Below are 19,725 nucleotides of genomic sequence, written 5' to 3' on the forward strand. Positions count from 1 at the left end.
ATTCATTTGCTAACTGGAGGGACTCTCTCATACCCACTAGAAGTTTCTTTTTCAAAGAATATATTCCTCACACCGCCCTGCAAAAACAACAAAATCCACTGCCAGCAAGAACTGCGTACGGCTGCACCCCAGTTTATAGGAAAGGGGGTGACTGCAATCAGAGCTCCCGCCCCTGCTCCAGAGTATCATGACTTCATCTTTACCAAAGACTTTATTCATCCTCGCTAAAAAATCCTCTGAGTTTTTACAACTTCAGGATTCTTTTAATAACACACTCCTTTTCTATAATGCCCTCTGACTGTAACCCAGTCCATAAACCCCTCTCCCAGACCCCACCCTGAAGGCCTCCTCAGCCCCCCATTACAGACGGGGTCTGCAGGGGGAGCTTTCATCTTCCTCGTTGCCTTTTAATGCTTATCGTAAAAAGCGGTCTGAGAAGTTCCAGGCAGCTTCATTACATGGAGGCACACCAGCAATCTCCATTTCATCAGGATGCTAAGTTCAGCCCCACCGCTCTCGGCTCTCTGAGGGTCATTCGCTGGAGCAGCGTGAGCAGCAGGTCCGAGGTCCTGTTGATACCCACGATCCGCAGAAGAACCACCTCTGGTCCCGCATGCTCCGCTGCTTTGCTCTGCGTGTGTGCGTCCCAGCAGCACATGGACCCAGGTCACTGGGCATGGTGGGTCATCGTCCGAGGTACCCTGCAGACTGGCCGGCTGTGTGTGTTCCTTGAGGTGCAAAGTGCAGGCATTTAGGAGGGTTACAGAGGGGCATGTACACGTACCACCTCAGGAACACCAAGTGCCATCCCTAGGAGATGCCATGGTCTTATGGGGGTGGCCACCAAGCGGCTCACTAGACAGAGTTGAGTGCATGCAACAGAACGGAAACAGAAAAACCTGTGACCCAACTCCAGGCAAGCTGAGCTATAACAGTCAAAGAAATATACACTGGGCCACTGGGATCCACCAGGAACCCTGACCACCCTCGTAGTCAATGGACACCATTAACTAGATAACTCTTGAGAGTCCCTTGGACAGCAAGGAGATCCAACCAGTCCATCCTAAAGGAAATCAGTCCTGAATATTCATTGGAAGGACTGATGCTGAAGCTGAAACTCCAGTACTTTGGCCACCTGATGGGAAGGACTGACTCATTTGAAAAGACCCTGATGCTGGGAAAGATTGAAGTCGGGAGGAGAAGGGGATGACAGAGGATGAGATGGTTGGATGGCATCACCGACTTGATAGACATGAATTTGAGTAAGCTCCGAGAGTTGGTGATGGACAGGGAAGCCTGGGGTGCTCCAGTCCTTGGGGTCGCAAAGAGTTGGACACGACCGAGTGACTGAACTGCACTAACTAGATAACAGCAGAAATGGTTTCTGGTCTTGTCTTCAGCACAGGCAGTCTTGGCCTTGATCAGCCTGGGGATGATGAGCACCAGCATCAGGCAGCCCTGGATGGCTTTATCAGGTGTTTCCAGGGTCTTTTCTCTTAATCTTCTTTACAGTCAGGGATGTAAGAAGGAGACATCAGATGATTCCTCTTTTTCCAGAATGTCCTTATGAGAGAGCACCTTGGGTGGAGAATGCCTTTATAAATCCAGAGCACTCAAGTTGCCAGCCCTCCTTGAGGGCTCACTGCGGGGGAGTGGTCCATCTCTTATCCCAGTGGGTTAACTAAAGACTGCAGTGTGCTCGGTACTCTGCTCAGGGTGCCCATGCAGGGCGACCTGTTCCTTCCTCCCAGGGCCCTGTAAAGAGATAAAGCCTAGTTTTATGCACAGGGACAGGGACTTGGCATAGAGAGGTGACCCCAGAGATGCACCGCCCCCAAGCAAAAGCACCTCCGTTGGGTTTTCTGTGACCCCCACTGTGGTAGAGGATCCCTGCTCCAGAAGCCCCTCAGCCTGATCAAACCAAGTGCCCCCTGAACGGTGGTTGTGCTGGAGCTGGAATGGCCTGGCACTCTCTCAAAGGCAGACACTCCATTGCCAATTTTCCGCTAAGATGAAAATGGTATTGGCTGAAAAGTATTGGCTGAAACTCTGATACTTTGGCCACCTGATGCAAAGAACTGACTCACTGGAGAAGACCCTGATGCTGGGAAAGACTGAGGACGAGATGGTTGGATGGCATCACTGACTCAATGGACATGAGTAAAGTCTGGGAGTTGGTGATGGACAGGGAGGCCTGGCGTGCTGCAGTCCCTGGGGTGGCAAAGAGTTGGATATGACTGAGTGACTGAACTCACTGATAATGGTGCCCCATCCCACCTGGTCCTGGGAGACGCGCTTAGAAGAGCATCCCAAGTTACATCAGGGCTTGGAGCGGAAGTGACAGTGCCCTGGTGCTCACCAACCAAGGCCAGCTTAGTTTCCACACGTGTTCACATCTTTAAATGCAGTTCATGTGCCTTGTCCTCTCTCCCCCGACTCTACCCTTCAGGAAGTGAGCCATCTCCCCCCTACCCTTGATGCCTCTTATTGTCCCTAGGACTTAGATGGCCTGCATGGCCTCGTGTTGCTGACTGTCCTTGCTGCCGAGGTCTTTTTCTCCCTGGTTTGATTAAACATTCAGTGAGAATGCACCATTATGTAATGTTTCTTCGCATATATTTTCCATATATCTAACATGGCATTTTAATTAATAGGAATCCAGTAACTGTATTTATTATTAAAAACTCCACCCCGTTGGACGTACTCTGTTATTGTTTCAGATGGTTCAGGATGCCTTTAAAAAAAGTTTTTTTTAAAGGAAAAGGAAACAAAGAAAATGCATGGGAAAGATTTATGTATTTAGTTGGGGGAGGGGGAAATTAAACTCCTCATAATAGTTTTTAAATTAAATTTCATACTCGTCCAAATCCTTTCCTTCTCCACCCCTTCCTCTGATATTCCCTCACTCATTAAAGCATAGGATTTTGATGGTATTCGCAGGGAAGCTGATTTACTGGAATAAAGAAGTTCTTTAAGTTTTAAATTTTGGAACTCTCCCAGTGTGTCTGAACCCGGGTTTCAGATTTTACTGGCATTTTGTTGGCAGAGCAGTCTTTGGAGCCCGTCCTTATTTGAGCATGTTTCCTAACACCTTCGGCGGTATGGTACTATGTTTTTTAGATTTAAAAAAAAAAAAAGTTTAAATAGAAAAGCATATATAAACATATACAGAAGATTGATTCTGAAATGTCTAGCAAAATAAAAGGACAGAGAAACTCAAAAGTTATCAAATGAGAAGCACTTTATTTTTAAAGCAAGGAAATTCTTTTTTTCTTTTTTTAATGTTTAGTTTTAGTTGCACTGGGTCTTAATTGCTGGATGTGGGCTTTCTCCGGCTGCGATGAGCAGTAGCTCCTCTCGAGTTGCGGCGCGCAGCCTTCTCACTGCGGTGGTCTCTTGTGGAGCACGGCTTCAGTAGCTGCTGCCCGTGGCCTCAGCAGCCGTGGCTCACGGGCTCAGTTGCCTCACGGCAGGCAGGATCCTCCCAAACCAGGGATTGAACTGCTGTCCTTTGCATTGCAAGGCAGCTTGCTAACCACGGGACCACCAGGGAAGCCTGAGAAAGCGCTTCCTTTTTAAGAGGTAGGGGATGAAGACAAGGATACCAGGAGAGGAGCGTTTTCAGGACAAACCCTAGGAAGGCTGACGTTTCATCTGTGTGCCTTCTCCTCTCCACGCACAAGTGTCCTGATGACTTAGGGTTGAGAATACTGTACCTCCACTGCCCTGAGCATATGGTGGGGACGGCAGTCACCAGGACCACAGACAGAGTCCAGCTGAGGCGATGGGAAAGCTTGTGGAGGTGGGGGGTGATGGGCTTTAAGTGTGGAGGGTCTCCAGAGATGCCGCAGAGGGAATCCCTTGTCACCCCTGGGCCTGAAGCGACAAGGGATGAAATAGTATCTCCTAGAACCCCCTAGAGAATCTGTGCGAGCAGAGACTGAGTCCCAGCGCTGGGAAAGAGGGAGTGAGATGCTCTGAGACCCAAAGCTAGTGTCCTACTCAGTGAGACAGGAACAAGGGCAGTTCTGGTCAACAACCCGCACTTCTGTTTAACATCATCCTAGAAATGTTGGCCAATTCAGATGGACAAGAGTAGTCAATTAGAAGCATACAAACTGAGAAAGGGTTTCTCTGGTGGCTCAGTGGTAAAGAGTCTGCCTGCCAAAGCAGGAGCTGCTGGTTCGATCCCTAGGTCGGGAAGATCCCCTGGAGGAGGAGATGGCAAACCACTCTAGTATTCTTGCCTGGGAAATCCCATGGACAGAGGAGCCTGGCAGGCTATAGTCCAGGGGTCGTAAAAGAGCCCAATATGGCTTTATGAGAAAATAACAGCCACCAAAATGGAGAGAGAAGTAAAACTCTCTCTCCTTGCACCTGATAGGATAGCATACCTGGGAAACCTTAAGAATCGATGATAAAACTCACTAAGAATTCAGTAAGGGAGCAGGCTATAAAACATTCTAGCAAGGAGCCCAAGCAGAAACCAATCTCAAGGGTCAACAGAGTTGGCTAGAAAATGGGATTGGGGAGGCAAGCGGCTGGAAAATGATCATTTGAAGGAAAATCTGTTCTAGAATTGGACTCTGCACCAGGTTTGGTTCATGGGGGCTATATACCCAGCATATCATGGAGCAAAGCCCTGCATTAAAGAAAGAGGCCCCTTGTCCCATTGAGTGAAGAGTTAAGCTGGTGCTAAGCTTCCTGGTCGAGCAAGCTCTGGCATGCTGCTCGCTCTCTGCAGGGTGGGGTGCACGAGAGGCTCCAGAGAGAGGTCTGAGCATGAGAGGGAAGAAGGGTGACATCTAGGGCAGCAGGGTGGTGAAAGGATCAGTGGTTTGGAGGCCAGCTGGCAGGGGCAGAGATTTCTTCCTTGTAATTACCCTTGAAATGGCAACCATCTTGGGGTTGAAAAACCAGTGCCCAGGAAGGGCGTTTAAGTGGCAGGGTGGAGCCTCCCTTTCTAGAGGAAGAAATTCATTACCTTCACGTTGCTTTGTCTGCCCAGATGTTTCAGCAGCCACTTGGCTCTGCAGGCAAGGAAACTGCTTATTACAGTGTTTTATGTAAATGTAGTTAGGAAAGAATAGAATGTTTGAGACTGAACATGTATAGAGCAGGCAAGAATACCTCTGCAGACATGCGCCACAGACGTAATGGACTTTGGAGCAAGCGTGGTAGTGTTTGGTTTTTAAACATTTAGGACGACACTATTTCCATTCTTAAAAAAGGACCCCATTTTGATTTTACTCTTGGGTATAAATTTTCATAACTTTTCAGAAAAAGTATACCTATGAATGGATATAAGCCATTCTTTGCTCCTAGACAGGACAACTTAACACCCCAAACACCCCAAAGATGTCAATTTTGTCCAAGGGGACAGGTTCAGTCCTGGTCAGGGAACTAAAATCCGATTCCACATGGCCGAACAAAACAAAATAATCACTGACAAAATGGTGACTTTCTGTAAGGAAGCACGAGAAAGAAAAATATGCAATTATCTGTTTCTGTGTTCAGAAAGAATCACGAGAACAATAAACCAGTAACTAAGACGAGCTGAATTGTTAATTGTAGAAAGAAGTTTGATGAGAAGACTTCAATAGAAGGAATAAGTGGGAGGAAAGTGACACTTCTCGGAGTTTACTTTTCTGTACAGTTTTAACTCTTGGAATCAAGTTAAAGAATAAAGAAACAAGAATGGCAGGGTGATTCTGTAATGGAACACAAAAGTACAGTTCAACCTCACCTTATTTCTGGAGACTTAACATAGCTGCGCTCAAGTAAAAGAGAAAACGAACAAACCCTAAGAACTTTAAAGCACAGTAGCTGACTATATACCCTCAGGCTAAAGACAAGAAGAACTGGAGAACCCTAGTTAGTACGTTTGTTTTTCACAGTAGCACAGGTCAGCAATTCTGAAACCACTTTCTGTGTGTCAGAGTGTTGAGCAAATAAGTAAATATATTTGAGATAATGGGAGCCAGATTTCTCATTATTTGAGAAGGAAGTTACAAATACAGAAAGGGGGAGAAGAGGAACTTCCCTGGATGCCCAGTGGTTAAGACTGCATGCTTTCAATGCAGGGGCTACAGTTTCCATCCCTGTTTGGCGAACTAAGATCCTACCTGCTGCTCAGCACGGCAAAATGAAATGAAATAAAATAATAAAATAAAGGAGAGTAAAATGGGCCTAGTGCTGTTGGTTTGGAACTGGGAATTTTCAATTAATTCATGGTGTTGGTTTTTTTTTTTTTTAATTCATGGGTTTTAAGATGGCTGGACTGATGGAAAAAAAGGAAGGAAACACAGACACTTTTTTGTTCTTTCTTAACACCCAGATTTGTTTTTTAAACACCATTCTCCTCTAAAAGGAACCAGAGCTCCTTGGAGAAAAGGCCAGGTCCAGGGCTGGTCCTGGGAAAGTTCAGGATGGGCGTGGAACCTCTTCTTACTGCCAGAAAGTAAGGAAGTGGTGAAAGATGACAGGGCCTTGTCAGCAGGAGACAGACATCAGCTTGAAGAAGCTTCTACTTGCCAAATCTGGGATAATAAGGGCATCAAAATAAACAATGATAGGAAAAATCTATGGAATAAAGAAGACTCCACAACTTCACTCTGCTAGAAAGAAAGAAAAGAAAAGCATGTGCGAGAAGAAGAAAAAGCTCTTCCTTATAGTAGTGTTGCAACAAGTACACCTGGAGGAAATGATGGAGTCAGAGAAACCACTATTTAGCAGCATCAAATAAATAATTGATGTGAGTAAAATCATCATCTACGGATGCTAAGACTAGTAGATTAAATTTCATGGGAAATGGGATATTCGTCTCCCCACAAGTACTTAATTAACTACAGTGGGAAACTGGCACCTTGGCAGTGGAAAACCCCTAGCACACCCCACCTTACCCAAATGGGCCAACGGTAATGCACCAGTACCAGGACCGGCAACACCAGGTCCTTCCTGACACGGGGCATTGAGAAGGTTGTTGATTAGTTGCTAAGATCCTGGTGCTGGAAGAGACTGAGGGCAAGAGGAGAAGGGGGCGCCAGAGGACGAGATGGCATCATCGACCCAAGACGTGAATTTGAGCAAACTCCAGGAGATAGTGAAGGACAGGGGAGCCTGAAGTGCTGCAGTCCACGTGGTTGCAAAGAGTCGGACGTGCCTGAGTGACTGGACAACAACCACAATGATAGTAGATGTACCACGCTGATACAAGATGTTAATTACAGGGAAACCAGTTGTGAGGTTGAGGGAGTATATGGAACTCTGCATTCTGCTCAGTCTTTCTTTCATCCTTTAGGGTCTCCTTGTCGTTTTGGTCACACTGCGTGGTGTGCAGGATCTTAGTTCCCCAACCAGGGATTCAACCGGTGTCCCCTGCAGTGGGAGCTCGGAGTCCTAACTACTGGACCACCAGGGAAGTCCCTGATTTTTTTTTTTTTTTAATAAACCTAAAGCCACTCAAAAAATAAAGTCTATTAATTAAAATAAATTCTAGATTGTGACACAAGCATTATATGAAATTCAGATTTCTGTGTCAGTATAATTTCTTCGAAACACAGCCAGGTGTATTTACACGTTGTGTATAGTTGCTTTTGTGCTTAGACGGAAGGATTGAATCGTTGACATGGAAACCGTACAGCTCACAAAAGACTATATAATATTTATTCTCTAGTCTTTACAGAAAAAAGTTTGCTGTTCCCCGGGCTCAATAACAGTGTTGTATCATTGTTAAGTTCCTGATTTTGATCGTTGTATGTTGATGAATGTTAAATCATACCCTTACTTTTTCGGAAAGATACACTGAAGAATATAGGGATAAAGAGACATTATGGCTGCAACTTACTCTCACATAGTTCAGAAAAAAGAATTATGGATAGACTATGGAGCATCCTATGTGGTGTAAAAAAAAAGTCAACATTGGGGAAATCTTGGTGCTGGGTGAAGTTCAGTTCAGTTCAGTCGCTCAGTCATATCTGACTCTCTGTGACCCCATGGACCACAGCATGCCAGGCTTCCGTGTCCATCACCAACTCCCGGAGTTTACTCAAACTCATGTCCATCGAGTCGGTGATGCTGGGTGAAGGGCAGGTAGGAGTTCTTCATACAATATCCTCACAAGTTTTCTGTAAGTCTGGTTTTATTTCAAAGTAAAAGGTTGAAAGCAAAATGAACAAAAGATCATGGGCCTTAGAACCAACCAGAACTTGAATCCCTGATTTGCTGGCTCCGTGGCCTCAGAGAAGTGGTTTCCCCTTTCCAAGACTGTGTCTTCATCTGACTTGTAAAGCATAGATGAGATAATGCCTGTATAGGGTGACTTGTAGTGCAGAAAATCAGCACTGATTCCTGGTGGCCAAGCTGAAAGGTCTACAGTGCCTTCAGGAAGATGATCCCCAGAGGTCTGCTTTCCTTATGGTCAGGATGAGTCAGTCCATCTTCTGAAATGGCAGCCACATTTCCAAACAAAAGGCCCTCTGTTGGGGTAAGTGAGCCATGATGACGGCTCCAGTTGAAGATGATGGACTCTGATCAGCCTGAGGAGCGTTGTGAAGATGCTTGCTGTGATCTGAGGACTCCTAGTGGAGGGGTTAGGACATGGTCTGAGTTCCCACATGTGGTGGCAATTTTATGCTGAGGATCTAGGATCAAGACTGCCTTGGAAGCTTGGCCTGAGAGGTTGTTGTTGTTTAGTCACGAAATCATGTTCGACTCTTTTTGTGATCCCATGGACTATAGCCTGTCAGGCTTCTCTGTCCATGGAATCTTCCAGGCAAGAATACTGGAGTGTATTGCCATTTCTTCCTCCAGAGGATCTTCTCCAACCAGGGATCAAACCCGCATCTCCTGCATTGCAGGCAGATTCTTTACCACTGAGCCATCAGGGCTGCCCCCTGTGAATTCTATAACAGCATTGGTCTAAGGTTGCAGGTGAAATTGTTAGTGTTGTTGCTGTTTAGTCGCTAAATCATGTTTCTCTCTTTGACCCCATGGACTGTAGCCTGCCAGGCTCCTCTGTCCATGGAGGTGATGCTCAGACATCTGGTATTTATGGCGCAATATCAGGAGTAAGAAACGATAGTTTGAGTTTATCTTGAGTAATACAGACCAAAATAATAAATGCTTGATGGACTGGAGGGTGCCTCAGTCTGAAAGCTGAGTCCACAGGACGTCCTCCCTGTGAGCAGTTAAGTGACTTGGCAGTAGAGTAGATGCTGCTCGGTATGAGGTTGGAAATGGGGAAGATCAGATAAAAACCTATGAGTGACTGGGATGCTAGGAGATATGGAACGCTACCAGAGCAGCTGACCCCAGACATCCTTCAACAGGAGGACAGGTGGGGCCTCTGCTTCTGGGGCGCACCCAGGGGAGGCGTGATGGTTCTACTATTGGGCAGTCCACATTCCCACTTTGCCTCTAACTGAAATAAGTGCTCCTCCTGTTATATTACACACCAAGCACAGCTAAGGGAAAATGATCTAGAGCTTACTTCTTTGACAGCATTCCAGAAAGGTAGATTGATGATGGGTAGCTTTAAATGTCAAATCCAGAAGATGACAGAAGAACTACAGTAGTAAAACTGTTGTGCCTGTGTGTATCGCTGACCAAAATTATTTGTAAGCAGTAACATACAAAATGTGTTATCTCTAAAAGCAATAACCTAAAAACGTATTATCTTTAAAAAGTCAAATAGCTAGTTCAACCAACTGTTTATACCTTTGCTAAGTGAGTTTGGAGACCCTCAAACTGAAAATGAAGGTTTTTTGCAACCCAGCTGTAAGTGTTAATCTAAACGCTTTTTAGCCCAGCTTCAGATCAGGTTAGTGTGTGTGTGTAAGAGAGATGGGAGAGGGGGCGAGAGGTTCGGGGAAGAGACATCACCTCTAGACTTTGTGAACAGTCCAAAAACAGACGTGTTCTACCCCTTCTCCTCTCCTTCTCCTTGACCACCCTCCTTACCCCAAGAGGAGGAAATGCGAGGGCTTCCTCTGTGTTGGAAGTAAGACGTTCTGGGATCTACAACCAAGAGAAAGCGATGCTTTAGGCCCCGATGCTGTGACGGAGCATCTTGTGTGTCCTTTCACGCTTCGCTCTTAGGGAGCCTGAGACCACGCCAGGCGTTCTGTGTCCTAGGTGACTGAGATGCAGAGAGGAGGAGCCCGCCACTCAGTGTTAGTTCATGTCAACACTGGGGTTCAAATCCAGACCTGTCCCATTTCCTGAGCCACCTCTGCCGTGACATTTCTCAAGTTCCCGGGAACCTTTCCTTTCCCACCAGGAGCAGTAACCCCCTGGTCCCTGGATAACACTGTGCTCTTCTGGGACTATTGGTCTCCTCTTGGCCCCCAAATGCCTAGCTCTCTGTTCTGAAGTCGCTGTTCCCGGGACCAGCATCTTTCACCCTAGACCATCTCCCTGTGCACGTCAGAGCCCTACCATCCTCCTTGCTCCAGTATACACATTCTTGGGAGCAGAAAACACTATTCATTTTCTTTCCAAAAGTGATACTGTGCATTCTTGAGTAGAAGGCAACTTAAAAAAAAATTGATTGTACTTTTAGCATGAAACGTCTTTTAAAAATCCTTAAATTTTAGGTTTTGAACTTTTTTAAAAAAACAGTGATGCTCAGATATAATGGTTGGTGTTCCCAATGTACTACATTTGAAAAACCTTTTTTTTTTTTTCCTGATGATGAATGCACTCCAAGTATAGAAACAGTGGAAAATTCAGACAAATATAATGAAACTAAAAACCACTTGGAATCTTAACTCCCAGAGATTACACAGAAGAGCACAATGAAGAAACTAAAACCATGATATAATTCTACATCCTCCTTCTGGATGTAGCCACTGTTAATAGGTGTCCTGTATTTGTCTAAGAATGCACATCGGAATACATAGCTTACGTAGGTGGGATCATACCATGATGTTGTTTTTAAGCCTTTTTTTTTAATTACCAACAAAATAAAAATGTCCATAACTAAATATCTACTTCATTATAAGAGTTCAGGGACTTCCCTAGTGGTCCATTGGTTAAGACTCTGCTTTCGCTGCATGGGGCCTGAGTTCCCTGGTTGGTGCAGCCAAAAACAAATAAGAAAGAAAGACGATCCAAAATGAGCAATCCTTCCAATCATCAGAAAATATTTTGTATAATATATTGTGTGTGTGTATGTGTGTGTGTCATAGTTTTTAAGAGGAAAAGTATAGAAAAATATACATTTCTAAGAAGGACTTCTTTGGATGACTTTTCTGCTTTGTACTTTCCTGTGTTTTTCCAGTAACTACCCTCATAACTTAAAGTAACCACAGCTAATATTTTGGTATATTTCCTAATAATTTTTAAAAGTATATTTTAAAGCACCTGTGGAATCATGCTGCATATAGGAATTTCCACACTCTTTAAATCTTCTAATGGTGTTCAGCTGGCATTTGCCGGTATCACTGATGGCTTTATGATATTTTTTCATGTTGGGGATACTATGATTTTTCTTTCCTCTATTGTGGACTGTTTGTAATGTTTATGATTTTTTTCACTGTGCAATGCTGTGATGAAATAGCTGTGTCCCTTAATTATTGTTTTGAATAGTGTCTGAATACTCCTTAGAATTCAATCTTAGGGATATAGTCACTGGGTGAGAAGGTATAAAAATTTTAAGGCTCCCATTGCATATGAACAGACTCGTTTTAAGAATTTCTGCTCTTTAGTTACAAATTAAATAAGGTCTTGTTCATTGGTTATAATAAAATGGATGCTACAGGTGACTGTTATTATCTTATTTTTAAAGCAGGTCTTTTAGTCCTATTCTTTGACATATTTACAAATATTATGAATGTGTGCTAAGTCACTTCAGTTGTGTCTGACTCTTTGAGACCCAGTGGACAGTAGCCCTCCAGGCTCCTCTGTCCATGGGATTCTGTGAGTGCCCCAACAAATATTATATCTAAACATAAAAACCATGCTTCTTTCCCCCAAATTTTTCAAAAATAATTTTCAAATTAAATGCAAGCAGCCATCAATGGATAAAGTTGTGGTGTGTGTATACATATATAATGGAATGTCACTGAGCCATAAAAAGGAATGAATTTGAGTCAGTTCTAGTGAAGTGGAATGAGAAAAACAAATGTTGCAACACACATATATGGAATCTGGAAAAATGGTGCTGATGAACCTATCTGCAGGGCAGGAATACAATGGGGAAAGGAGGGGGTGGGATGAACTTTGAAAATAGCATTGATATATATACATTACCATATGTAAAACAGAGAGCTACTGGGAAGTTGCGTGTAATGCAGGGAGCTCGACCTGGTGCCCGGTGACAACCTAGGGGGTGGGATGGGGTGGGAGGTGGGAGGGGAGGTTCAAGAGGGAGGGGATAGGTGTGTACCTGTGGCTGATTCACGTTGTATGGCAGAAACCAGCACAAACTGTAAAGCAGTTATCCTCCAATTAAAAATAAAATAATTTTTTAAAAAAACAGGTAAGCAGTCACCTTAAAGTTTAAAAAAATAAAATCATCCTAATATAGTCACAATTATTCTTTTGTCAAATCTCCCTCCCTCGCTTTTCTGTGAATTTTACATAGTTGGGGTAAAAGTGTATGTAGGTTTCATATCCTGTTTTTTAAAATGGAAAATTCTATTGCAAGCATTTTTCTGTGTTGTTATGTAATCTTCATAATTATCATTTCCCTAGTGAACTCTTATGTTTTTTCCAAATTTTCACTTTTATAGCACTGTGTTGAGTGTGGACTATTTCTTTAGGTTTGAATCCTCAAACTGGATTGATTTGACTCTGAATATAAACTTCTGTTCACTCAGAACTTTCACTCGCTTATACTGGTCTGTCTGGTTAGTTTCAGTGTCTTTGGTGTTCTAGAAGCCACTGTCTTCTAGGTTAGTGGCTTTTCCCACAGCCACGTGGAAGTCAGGGTGTTCTGGTTGGCAGAGCATGCAATGGGAACTGCGATGTCCTTAGTGACGAGGTGTTCCTGGCCCTGTCCTTTTTGCCAGGTGAGCCTTGGGGCTCTGCGTATTTCAGCCCGAAGCTGTTATTTAGTCGCTAAGTTGTGTCCGACTCTCTAGTGACCCAGTGGAGGATAACCCACTGGGCTCCTCTGCCCATGGGACCTCCTAGGCAAGCATACTGGAGTAGATTGCCATTTCCTTCTCCCGGGGATCTTCCCACCCTGGGGATCAAACCTGCGTCTTCTGAATTGGCAGGTGGATTCTTTACCGCTGGGCTAGAAGGGAAGTGTACCAAAACAGAGCCGTCTCCTCCCGTGTCCCGGTGGTACCCAGTGCCTGCCCCCGGCTGCTGATCTCAGGAACCGTTTACGAAACAGCCTTTTCCAACAAGGAAAAAAACCACAGAGGTGGGGAGGTGCCGTTATGTAACCTGCTCCCCCTCTTCCCCCCCTTTTCTATTTCCTTTTGTCAGAATGACATCAGCTTGGGTTAGAAATGCATTTAGGGTGTCTCTTTGCTGCTAAAGCAACCTAGCAACTCTACCTTCGGAGATGCAAATTTTCCTTTTTGCCAAAGTTCATAAATGCTTCTTTGTGGACTGTGAGCCGAGTGGTTCTGCCCCCCGAGCTATCTCAGATCGCACAAATAAACCTAGCCGTTTTCACCTGGCTCAAACTAAGCATTACCCATTCCCCTGCCCCCGCCCCCGCCCCCCCATTCATTGTGTCCCTCCTCGCAGAATTTCCTCTTGGCCTTCAGCGTCACAAGCTCAGTCTTCTCATCAATATGCCCCGTTCACTGCTGCCAAGCCTCCAGCAGTTTAGTGCATATGTTCCCTTCATCATTTTTCTTTGTTCTGGAGGCTTCTGGGAGCCTGTGTTTGGTTTCTGAACCTTCCCACCTCCCCACGCCTAACTCCTCCATCACCATGGCTGGCTCTAGGCATGACTGTCTACCATCTACCTGTTTATTTACAGAACATCCAAGATGGAAAAGAGCCTTTGCAATCTACTCACATGTGCAAATCACCTTCCCCCCATCCCCTTTGCATAGAAAACTTCGTTAGGTCTTGCCCCCCCGCCCAGAGCCCAGCAGCCTTCGGAGCCCAGGTGAAGGTGGCTGGGTCTCTGCTGAGCCAGAGAAGACAATCTTATCTCCCCACATGGACAAAGCTTCCTTCTTCGGATTTTCCACGCAAGAAAAGGACGCTTTATTCTTGGAGCCCAGCAGCGTATAAGCAGAGCCGATCTCAATGGGTTATTCATGGTGTCCAAGAGAAATACCTCTGGAGCTGTATTTCATGTGAGATGGAAGTGGGCTTGGCACCCAGACAAGGGGGCTGCCTGCTCGCTGGCATGTCCTGTGCCTGTCGGCCCGGCCCAGCCCTTGCCCCGGGTGGCCGGGCTCTTCTTAGCCAGCCAAGGGCTCCCCCTCACCACGCCTGGGCACCATGAGGCTCTGCCCACCAGGGTCACAGAGAGGCGCTCTTGGTGTTTTGGTCTTTAAGTGTTCTCCTTCCCTCACTGTGTCTAACGCTCCACTCCGTTCCCTGAGCCGGACAGAGGAGGAAGCGCTTTCCGAGCGCGGTCCCTCTTCTCAGCACAGGGATGCTCTGGAACCCGCCCTCGGAACAGAGTACCACCTCGCTGTCACCTCTGCCCTTGCTACTCCCCTCACCCCCAGAAAGTATTTCAGAGACATCCTGGCGGCTGCACTGACAAGTCTGATTTTTTACTTTGTTTAATAAGTCCTACTGAGAGCTAGGAGGCTTCCCAGGTGGCACTAGTGGAAAAGAACCCACCTGCCAGTGCAAGAGACGACAGGTTCGATCCCTGGGTTGGGAAGATCCCCTAGAGAAGGGCGTGGCAACCCACTCCAGGATTCTTGCCTGGAGAATCCCAGGGACAGAGGAGCCTGGCGGGCTACAGTCCATGGGGTCGCAAAGAGGCAGACACGACTGAAGCGACTTAGCACGCACCGAGAGCTATGCCACATTTCCTGGGAATGCAGAGGAAAACCTTCCCAGTGTGAGTTAAATACATAGAATGGAGCTGGGAGGAAATTCTCAGAGTGAGGGTTTTCTGCGCCCACCCCCCCCTTTCCTTTTCTTGGGAGAAAAAAAAAGTTTATGTTGACTCTTTTGCTGGAGATACAGTGCACATTTCTACCCTTCCCCCAAAGGGAAGTTTGTATTCTTTTAAATAAAAACCATTTTAAAAGCAGAACTCAAGCCTAAAAGGATCCAAGGTTCTCCTGAGTTCTCAGAAGGTGTAGATTTATTTACTATAGTTAAAACATAATTAGTTCTCGGGGGATAGTGTGTCTTTTAAACGGCTTTATTGCCACCATATTAGTTTTCTGAATAATCAGAAACTTCTGTTATGATTATGTTCCAGTGTGCAGACAGAAACGCGCCTAAGTAGAAACAAATGTCAGGAATTGCTAGTTGTCACTCGGGGAAGGGGACACCACCTCAGCGGGGGAAGGAGGAATTTGATAGGATATTCCGAAGAAATATAACCTAACAATGTCTTGGGTAAACTGAATGATAGCTTGGGCAGGTACACGTGCCCCACCCCCCAAGTCCACCTTTTTTTCCTTATTAAATGGTGTTTCCTGCATCCTTTTTCCATCATTCTCACTCCAGAAGCTGGGAATGGGCTCAGTATCCCTTGAAACCCGGAAGACGGCCCTTCCTTACTAACACTTGGGCGAATGGAAGCAAACAGCGTCCCCCACCTTGAGCCGTAGGCTCCCACGTCCTGTCCCAGTTCTGGCTCACCGGTCTTTCCCATCGTTTGCAGGTTGATGTTTGAGATGCCGCAGGAAATGGGTTTAATAGCCATCGCAGTCCGCCAGACGCAGGGCAAAGGTCAGTCATCTTTTGTTACTGTTTCTGTTGTTTTTGTTTTCTAAAATCTGTGACTCTCTGCTGGCCAGAGAGCCAAGTGATTGCGTGTGCTGATCATCGAGATGACTCCAGTTAGAAGTTGTTTGTTTTCACATTGCCCTAAAATGGAGGAAGAGGAAGGGAAATTGATTAGAAGACTGAACTTCAGTAGAATTCAAGTGTTCCCTCAAACCAAGATGTTTATTAAATCACTTGACATCCGCCTGTGATTGTTTTAACGTTCTTTTACCTACATCTTGTAAATTCCTCTTCCCAACACATTCTAGGCGTTGCCGTTTGTGAATAATAACTATGGTAGAGAGACATTTATTTTCCCGAAGGTTCTCTGAGAGGTGTCTTCTGTGTCTAGACCAAGTGTCACGTGTCTTTCATCTGCCAGCCCCCACCCTGGCTGGCACTGGCGTTTGCATGGAGTGGGCCCTCGATCAGTGGGCAGTGCCTATTCACAGAGTGCCCACCAAGGAGCAGAGGGCTGTCCAGAGCTTCCACCCCCTGCTGACCTTCAGAGTCAAGAGCCCACATCCTCCCAGAATCCACTTGGGTTCCAGCTGCAAGCAGATTATTCCTGCTCAGGGGTCATACGTGGGCCACTGTCCCCTGCCCCTCCCCACCCCAGCAGGTACCAGGCAGACCCCCAACTTTTAACTCTCAGAGGCTCTTATGCCTTTCCCAGAAGAAGCAATGAAATGAGAAATCCACTGTTTCCACTTCTTTCTCCTGAGCATGTCTTTTGAACATAACTCAAAGAAAGAAAAAAGAATTATTCAAGGCTGTGGTGCTCAATACGGTAGTTTAAAAAAAAAAAAAAAGAGCCAGGGAAGAAATTATGTTATACCTCTCTTTTGAGAGAGATATACTCTCTCTTTTATTTCCTCAACTTCTTTTTTAAGAAAAATAACTCGACTTAATATCAGGAATCATTTTTCAAATTCAGCTTCCTTTAAAAAATAAATACCATCCAGTCCCCTCACTTAAAAGTGTACAATTCTATGGTTTTGTGAGACCATCACAATTGGGATCACTTCTGAAAAACATGGCTTCCAGGACCTCTCCTGGATCAGTGTAGGTTCGGTCCAGTTTCCCCACTGTCTCCATTTCTGCCTACATTGCCATATGGTGAGAATTAAACCAAGAGTGAGGTTCAGACACTGTGTAAGACTTTGAATCATCAAAGCATGGATGATATGAGGCAGAACATTATGCTAATAATCGGAAACTTGTTCAGCCACAGAGCAGATTTTAAACAGCTTCTCTGTTGTTGAGTTAACCCCAGAATCTCCAGGCATTTTCATCAGTCCGGGTCTGTTCCAGCGGCACACATCCTCCGTTTGCATTTCTGAGCCCTCCATGTATTTTCTGGCATCATGTGCACCTCAGTCTGCTCACAGTTCAGGCTGGCCATTTTCCTGACGGGGCTTGTGTTCCAGGGCGGGGAAAGAATGCTTGGCTGAGCCCCTTGGGATGCGCCCTTTCCACCCTGCTGGTCTGCATCCCGCTGAGATCCCCACTGGGACAGAGGATTCCATTTGTCCAGCATCTGATGTCCCTGGCCGTCGTAGAGGCAGTAAGATCCATCCCCGGGTACCAGGTATGTGCAGTTCATCACTGATACAGCCCTGCCATGCACGCGCATCTCCGTTGAGTCACGTTTGTAGCGTGTGTGTGTCTGAATGGCTGCTGTGTGTGGAGCCTCAGCCTGCTTTTTGTAAAGCTGGCAGCAGAGAGCTCCTGGAGTTTTAAAAGTGCCGTCAGGTTGATAGCTGCTTCGAGCTTGCTGGAATGTGTTCGTTTCCCAGAATTTCCCTTCTGTGCTGCTGAGAGATGTGTCCAATGTCCTAGTAAAGGCAGGCCTTTCTTTTCCTTTTCTTTCTTTTTGATTGAAGCACATTGGACTGGATGAGTCTATTTATCTGTGGTGTTTTCTGGTGAAAAGACTTTTTTTATAGGCCTAAACAAACCTCGGGCAGCCAGTCTGTGTGCCTCAACTTCACAGTCATGGCAGGAGGTGGGGTTCCAGGTGGCCCAGTTCAAGGCAGTGTCTACTCTCGGGCCATTCCCTGGAGGGCACAGGCAGCCTTGCCCAGGCCACGCCCCTCAGGATGGAGAGGCAGCAGGCCACTGGACCGCTCTGTTTCTGTTACCCAGGTTGACCGCTGGCACTTCATGGAGACTAATAAACTCAGTATCCTCTAATCAGTCAGTTCAGTTCAGTCGCTCAATCGTGTCCGACTCTTTGTGACTCCATGGATCGCAGCACATCAGGCCTCCCTGTCCATCACGAACTCCTGGAGTTTACCCAAACTCATGCCCACTGTGTCGGTGATGCCATCTAGCCATCTCATCCTCTGTCGTCCCCTTCTCCTCCTGCTCTCAATCTTTCCCTGCATCAGGGTCTTTTCCAATGAGTCAACTCTTCACATCAGGTGGCCAAAGTATTGGAGCTTCAGCTTCAACATCAGTCCTTCCAGTGAACACCCAGGACTGATCTCCTTTAGAATGGACTGGTTGGATCTCCTTGCAGTCCAAGGGACTCTCAAGAGTCTTCTCCAACACCACAGTTCAAAAGCATCATTTCTTCGGCGCTCAGCTTTCTTTATAGTCCAACTCTCACATCCATACATGATGTGATATGACTCAGTAAAATGAGTTGCTCCTGTGTATCTCCATAGCGTTCTACTTGAGACATTTCTGCCTGACTCTGGTTAGTTCAAGGCCATCCTTCACTCTGGAGCAAGAGCTCCTTAAGGAAAAAGAGCCCCCAAGAGTATTGTTCCCTGCCTTCAGCCCCACCTCCCGCCCCTTGCCCCACCCCCTACCCCACCCCCCCGCCCTCCTCCCTAGCACATGATGCTCCCCTTTGCTGTGGTTATTGATCTTGGGATAATCGATTTAATTCCCAAGACGGGCGTCTTCAGTGTTTCTGATGGTGGTACACAGTGATGAGGGAGAGGAGACTGAGATTCCTGTGCTCTTGAGGTCTCCTTCCTCTGGCCCCGCAGGGCACTTTACTACTTCAAGTATTGCTCCAAAGAGGTGATCAGCTGTCTGAAAAAGAAGAGAGCCTGAGAGCCCTATTCCTCTGTTTTTAGAATATTCTGCTCATCTTTGTGTTTTCTTTTTTAAGTTGGACGACCTCTCCTGGTCCCTTTGTGTCTTGAGACTGCTTGATTAATATGCAGATTTTCCTTTCAGGATATCAATTTGCGAGTGAAGTGGCCCAATGATATTTATTACAGTGACCTCATGAAGCTTGGTGGAGTTTTAGTTAACTCAACACTTATGGGAGAAACATTTTATATACTTATTGGTAAGTTTTTAAAGCCCTTACCCCCAGAATTTTTAGATTAATAGAAATAAAATGGCTCACACATGGCTCCATTGAGGGGAGTGGATTATCATCTGGGATTTCTTTTTCTTTGAGCTTTGACTTATAGAACACAATATGTATGCAGAACAGGCCAGGTGGGTAGAAAGCCTTTCAGAGAGTTTAGCGTTTGTACCTCTGGCCGTGGAAACCACCACATGGGTATCTCATCAAACAGGCCTTTTCTTACACCTCTCTACACTCCCGCTTCTTGTTAAATTAGACATGATGAAAATATCCACTTTGTTGCTTGGTAATAAGAAAAGGAAAGTTAATTTCAAGGATGGGTGTCCTTGCATTCTTAATCTGACCTTCCCAGGCCATGGAAAAGTTGCCTTCTTTTTGACCTTCAGAAGACCCTCCAGGCTGGTCAGGGTGAGGTAAAGATTCTCCATTTCACCTCAGCACATCCTCATCAGGCAAGGAGATGGATTCAGAAGCAGTTCGAGAAGTTCCTAGGAGTCCCTGGTCATCCAAGCATC

General features: G+C 45.8%; 1 protein-coding gene across 3 annotated transcripts in view; it reads left to right on the forward strand.

Annotated features, from left to right (window-relative positions):
• The window catches only part of HLCS (holocarboxylase synthetase), a 208,076-nt gene that overhangs the window by 181,409 nt on the left and 6,942 nt on the right, over positions 1-19,725 (forward strand). For all 3 annotated transcript variants that reach the window (XM_040264201.1, XM_040264200.1, XM_040264202.1), the window contains 3 exons: positions 15,773-15,840; positions 17,307-17,467; positions 19,072-19,186. In XM_040264201.1, the coding sequence (XP_040120135.1) occupies positions 15,773-15,840; positions 17,307-17,467; positions 19,072-19,186 (344 nt within the window). The remainder of the gene's footprint in view (positions 1-15,772; positions 15,841-17,306; positions 17,468-19,071; positions 19,187-19,725) is intronic.

This window comes from Oryx dammah, unplaced genomic scaffold, assembly GCF_014754425.2.
Source record: "Oryx dammah isolate SB20612 unplaced genomic scaffold, SCBI_Odam_1.1 HiC_scaffold_2, whole genome shotgun sequence".
NCBI classification, from domain to species: domain Eukaryota; kingdom Metazoa; phylum Chordata; class Mammalia; order Artiodactyla; family Bovidae; genus Oryx; species Oryx dammah.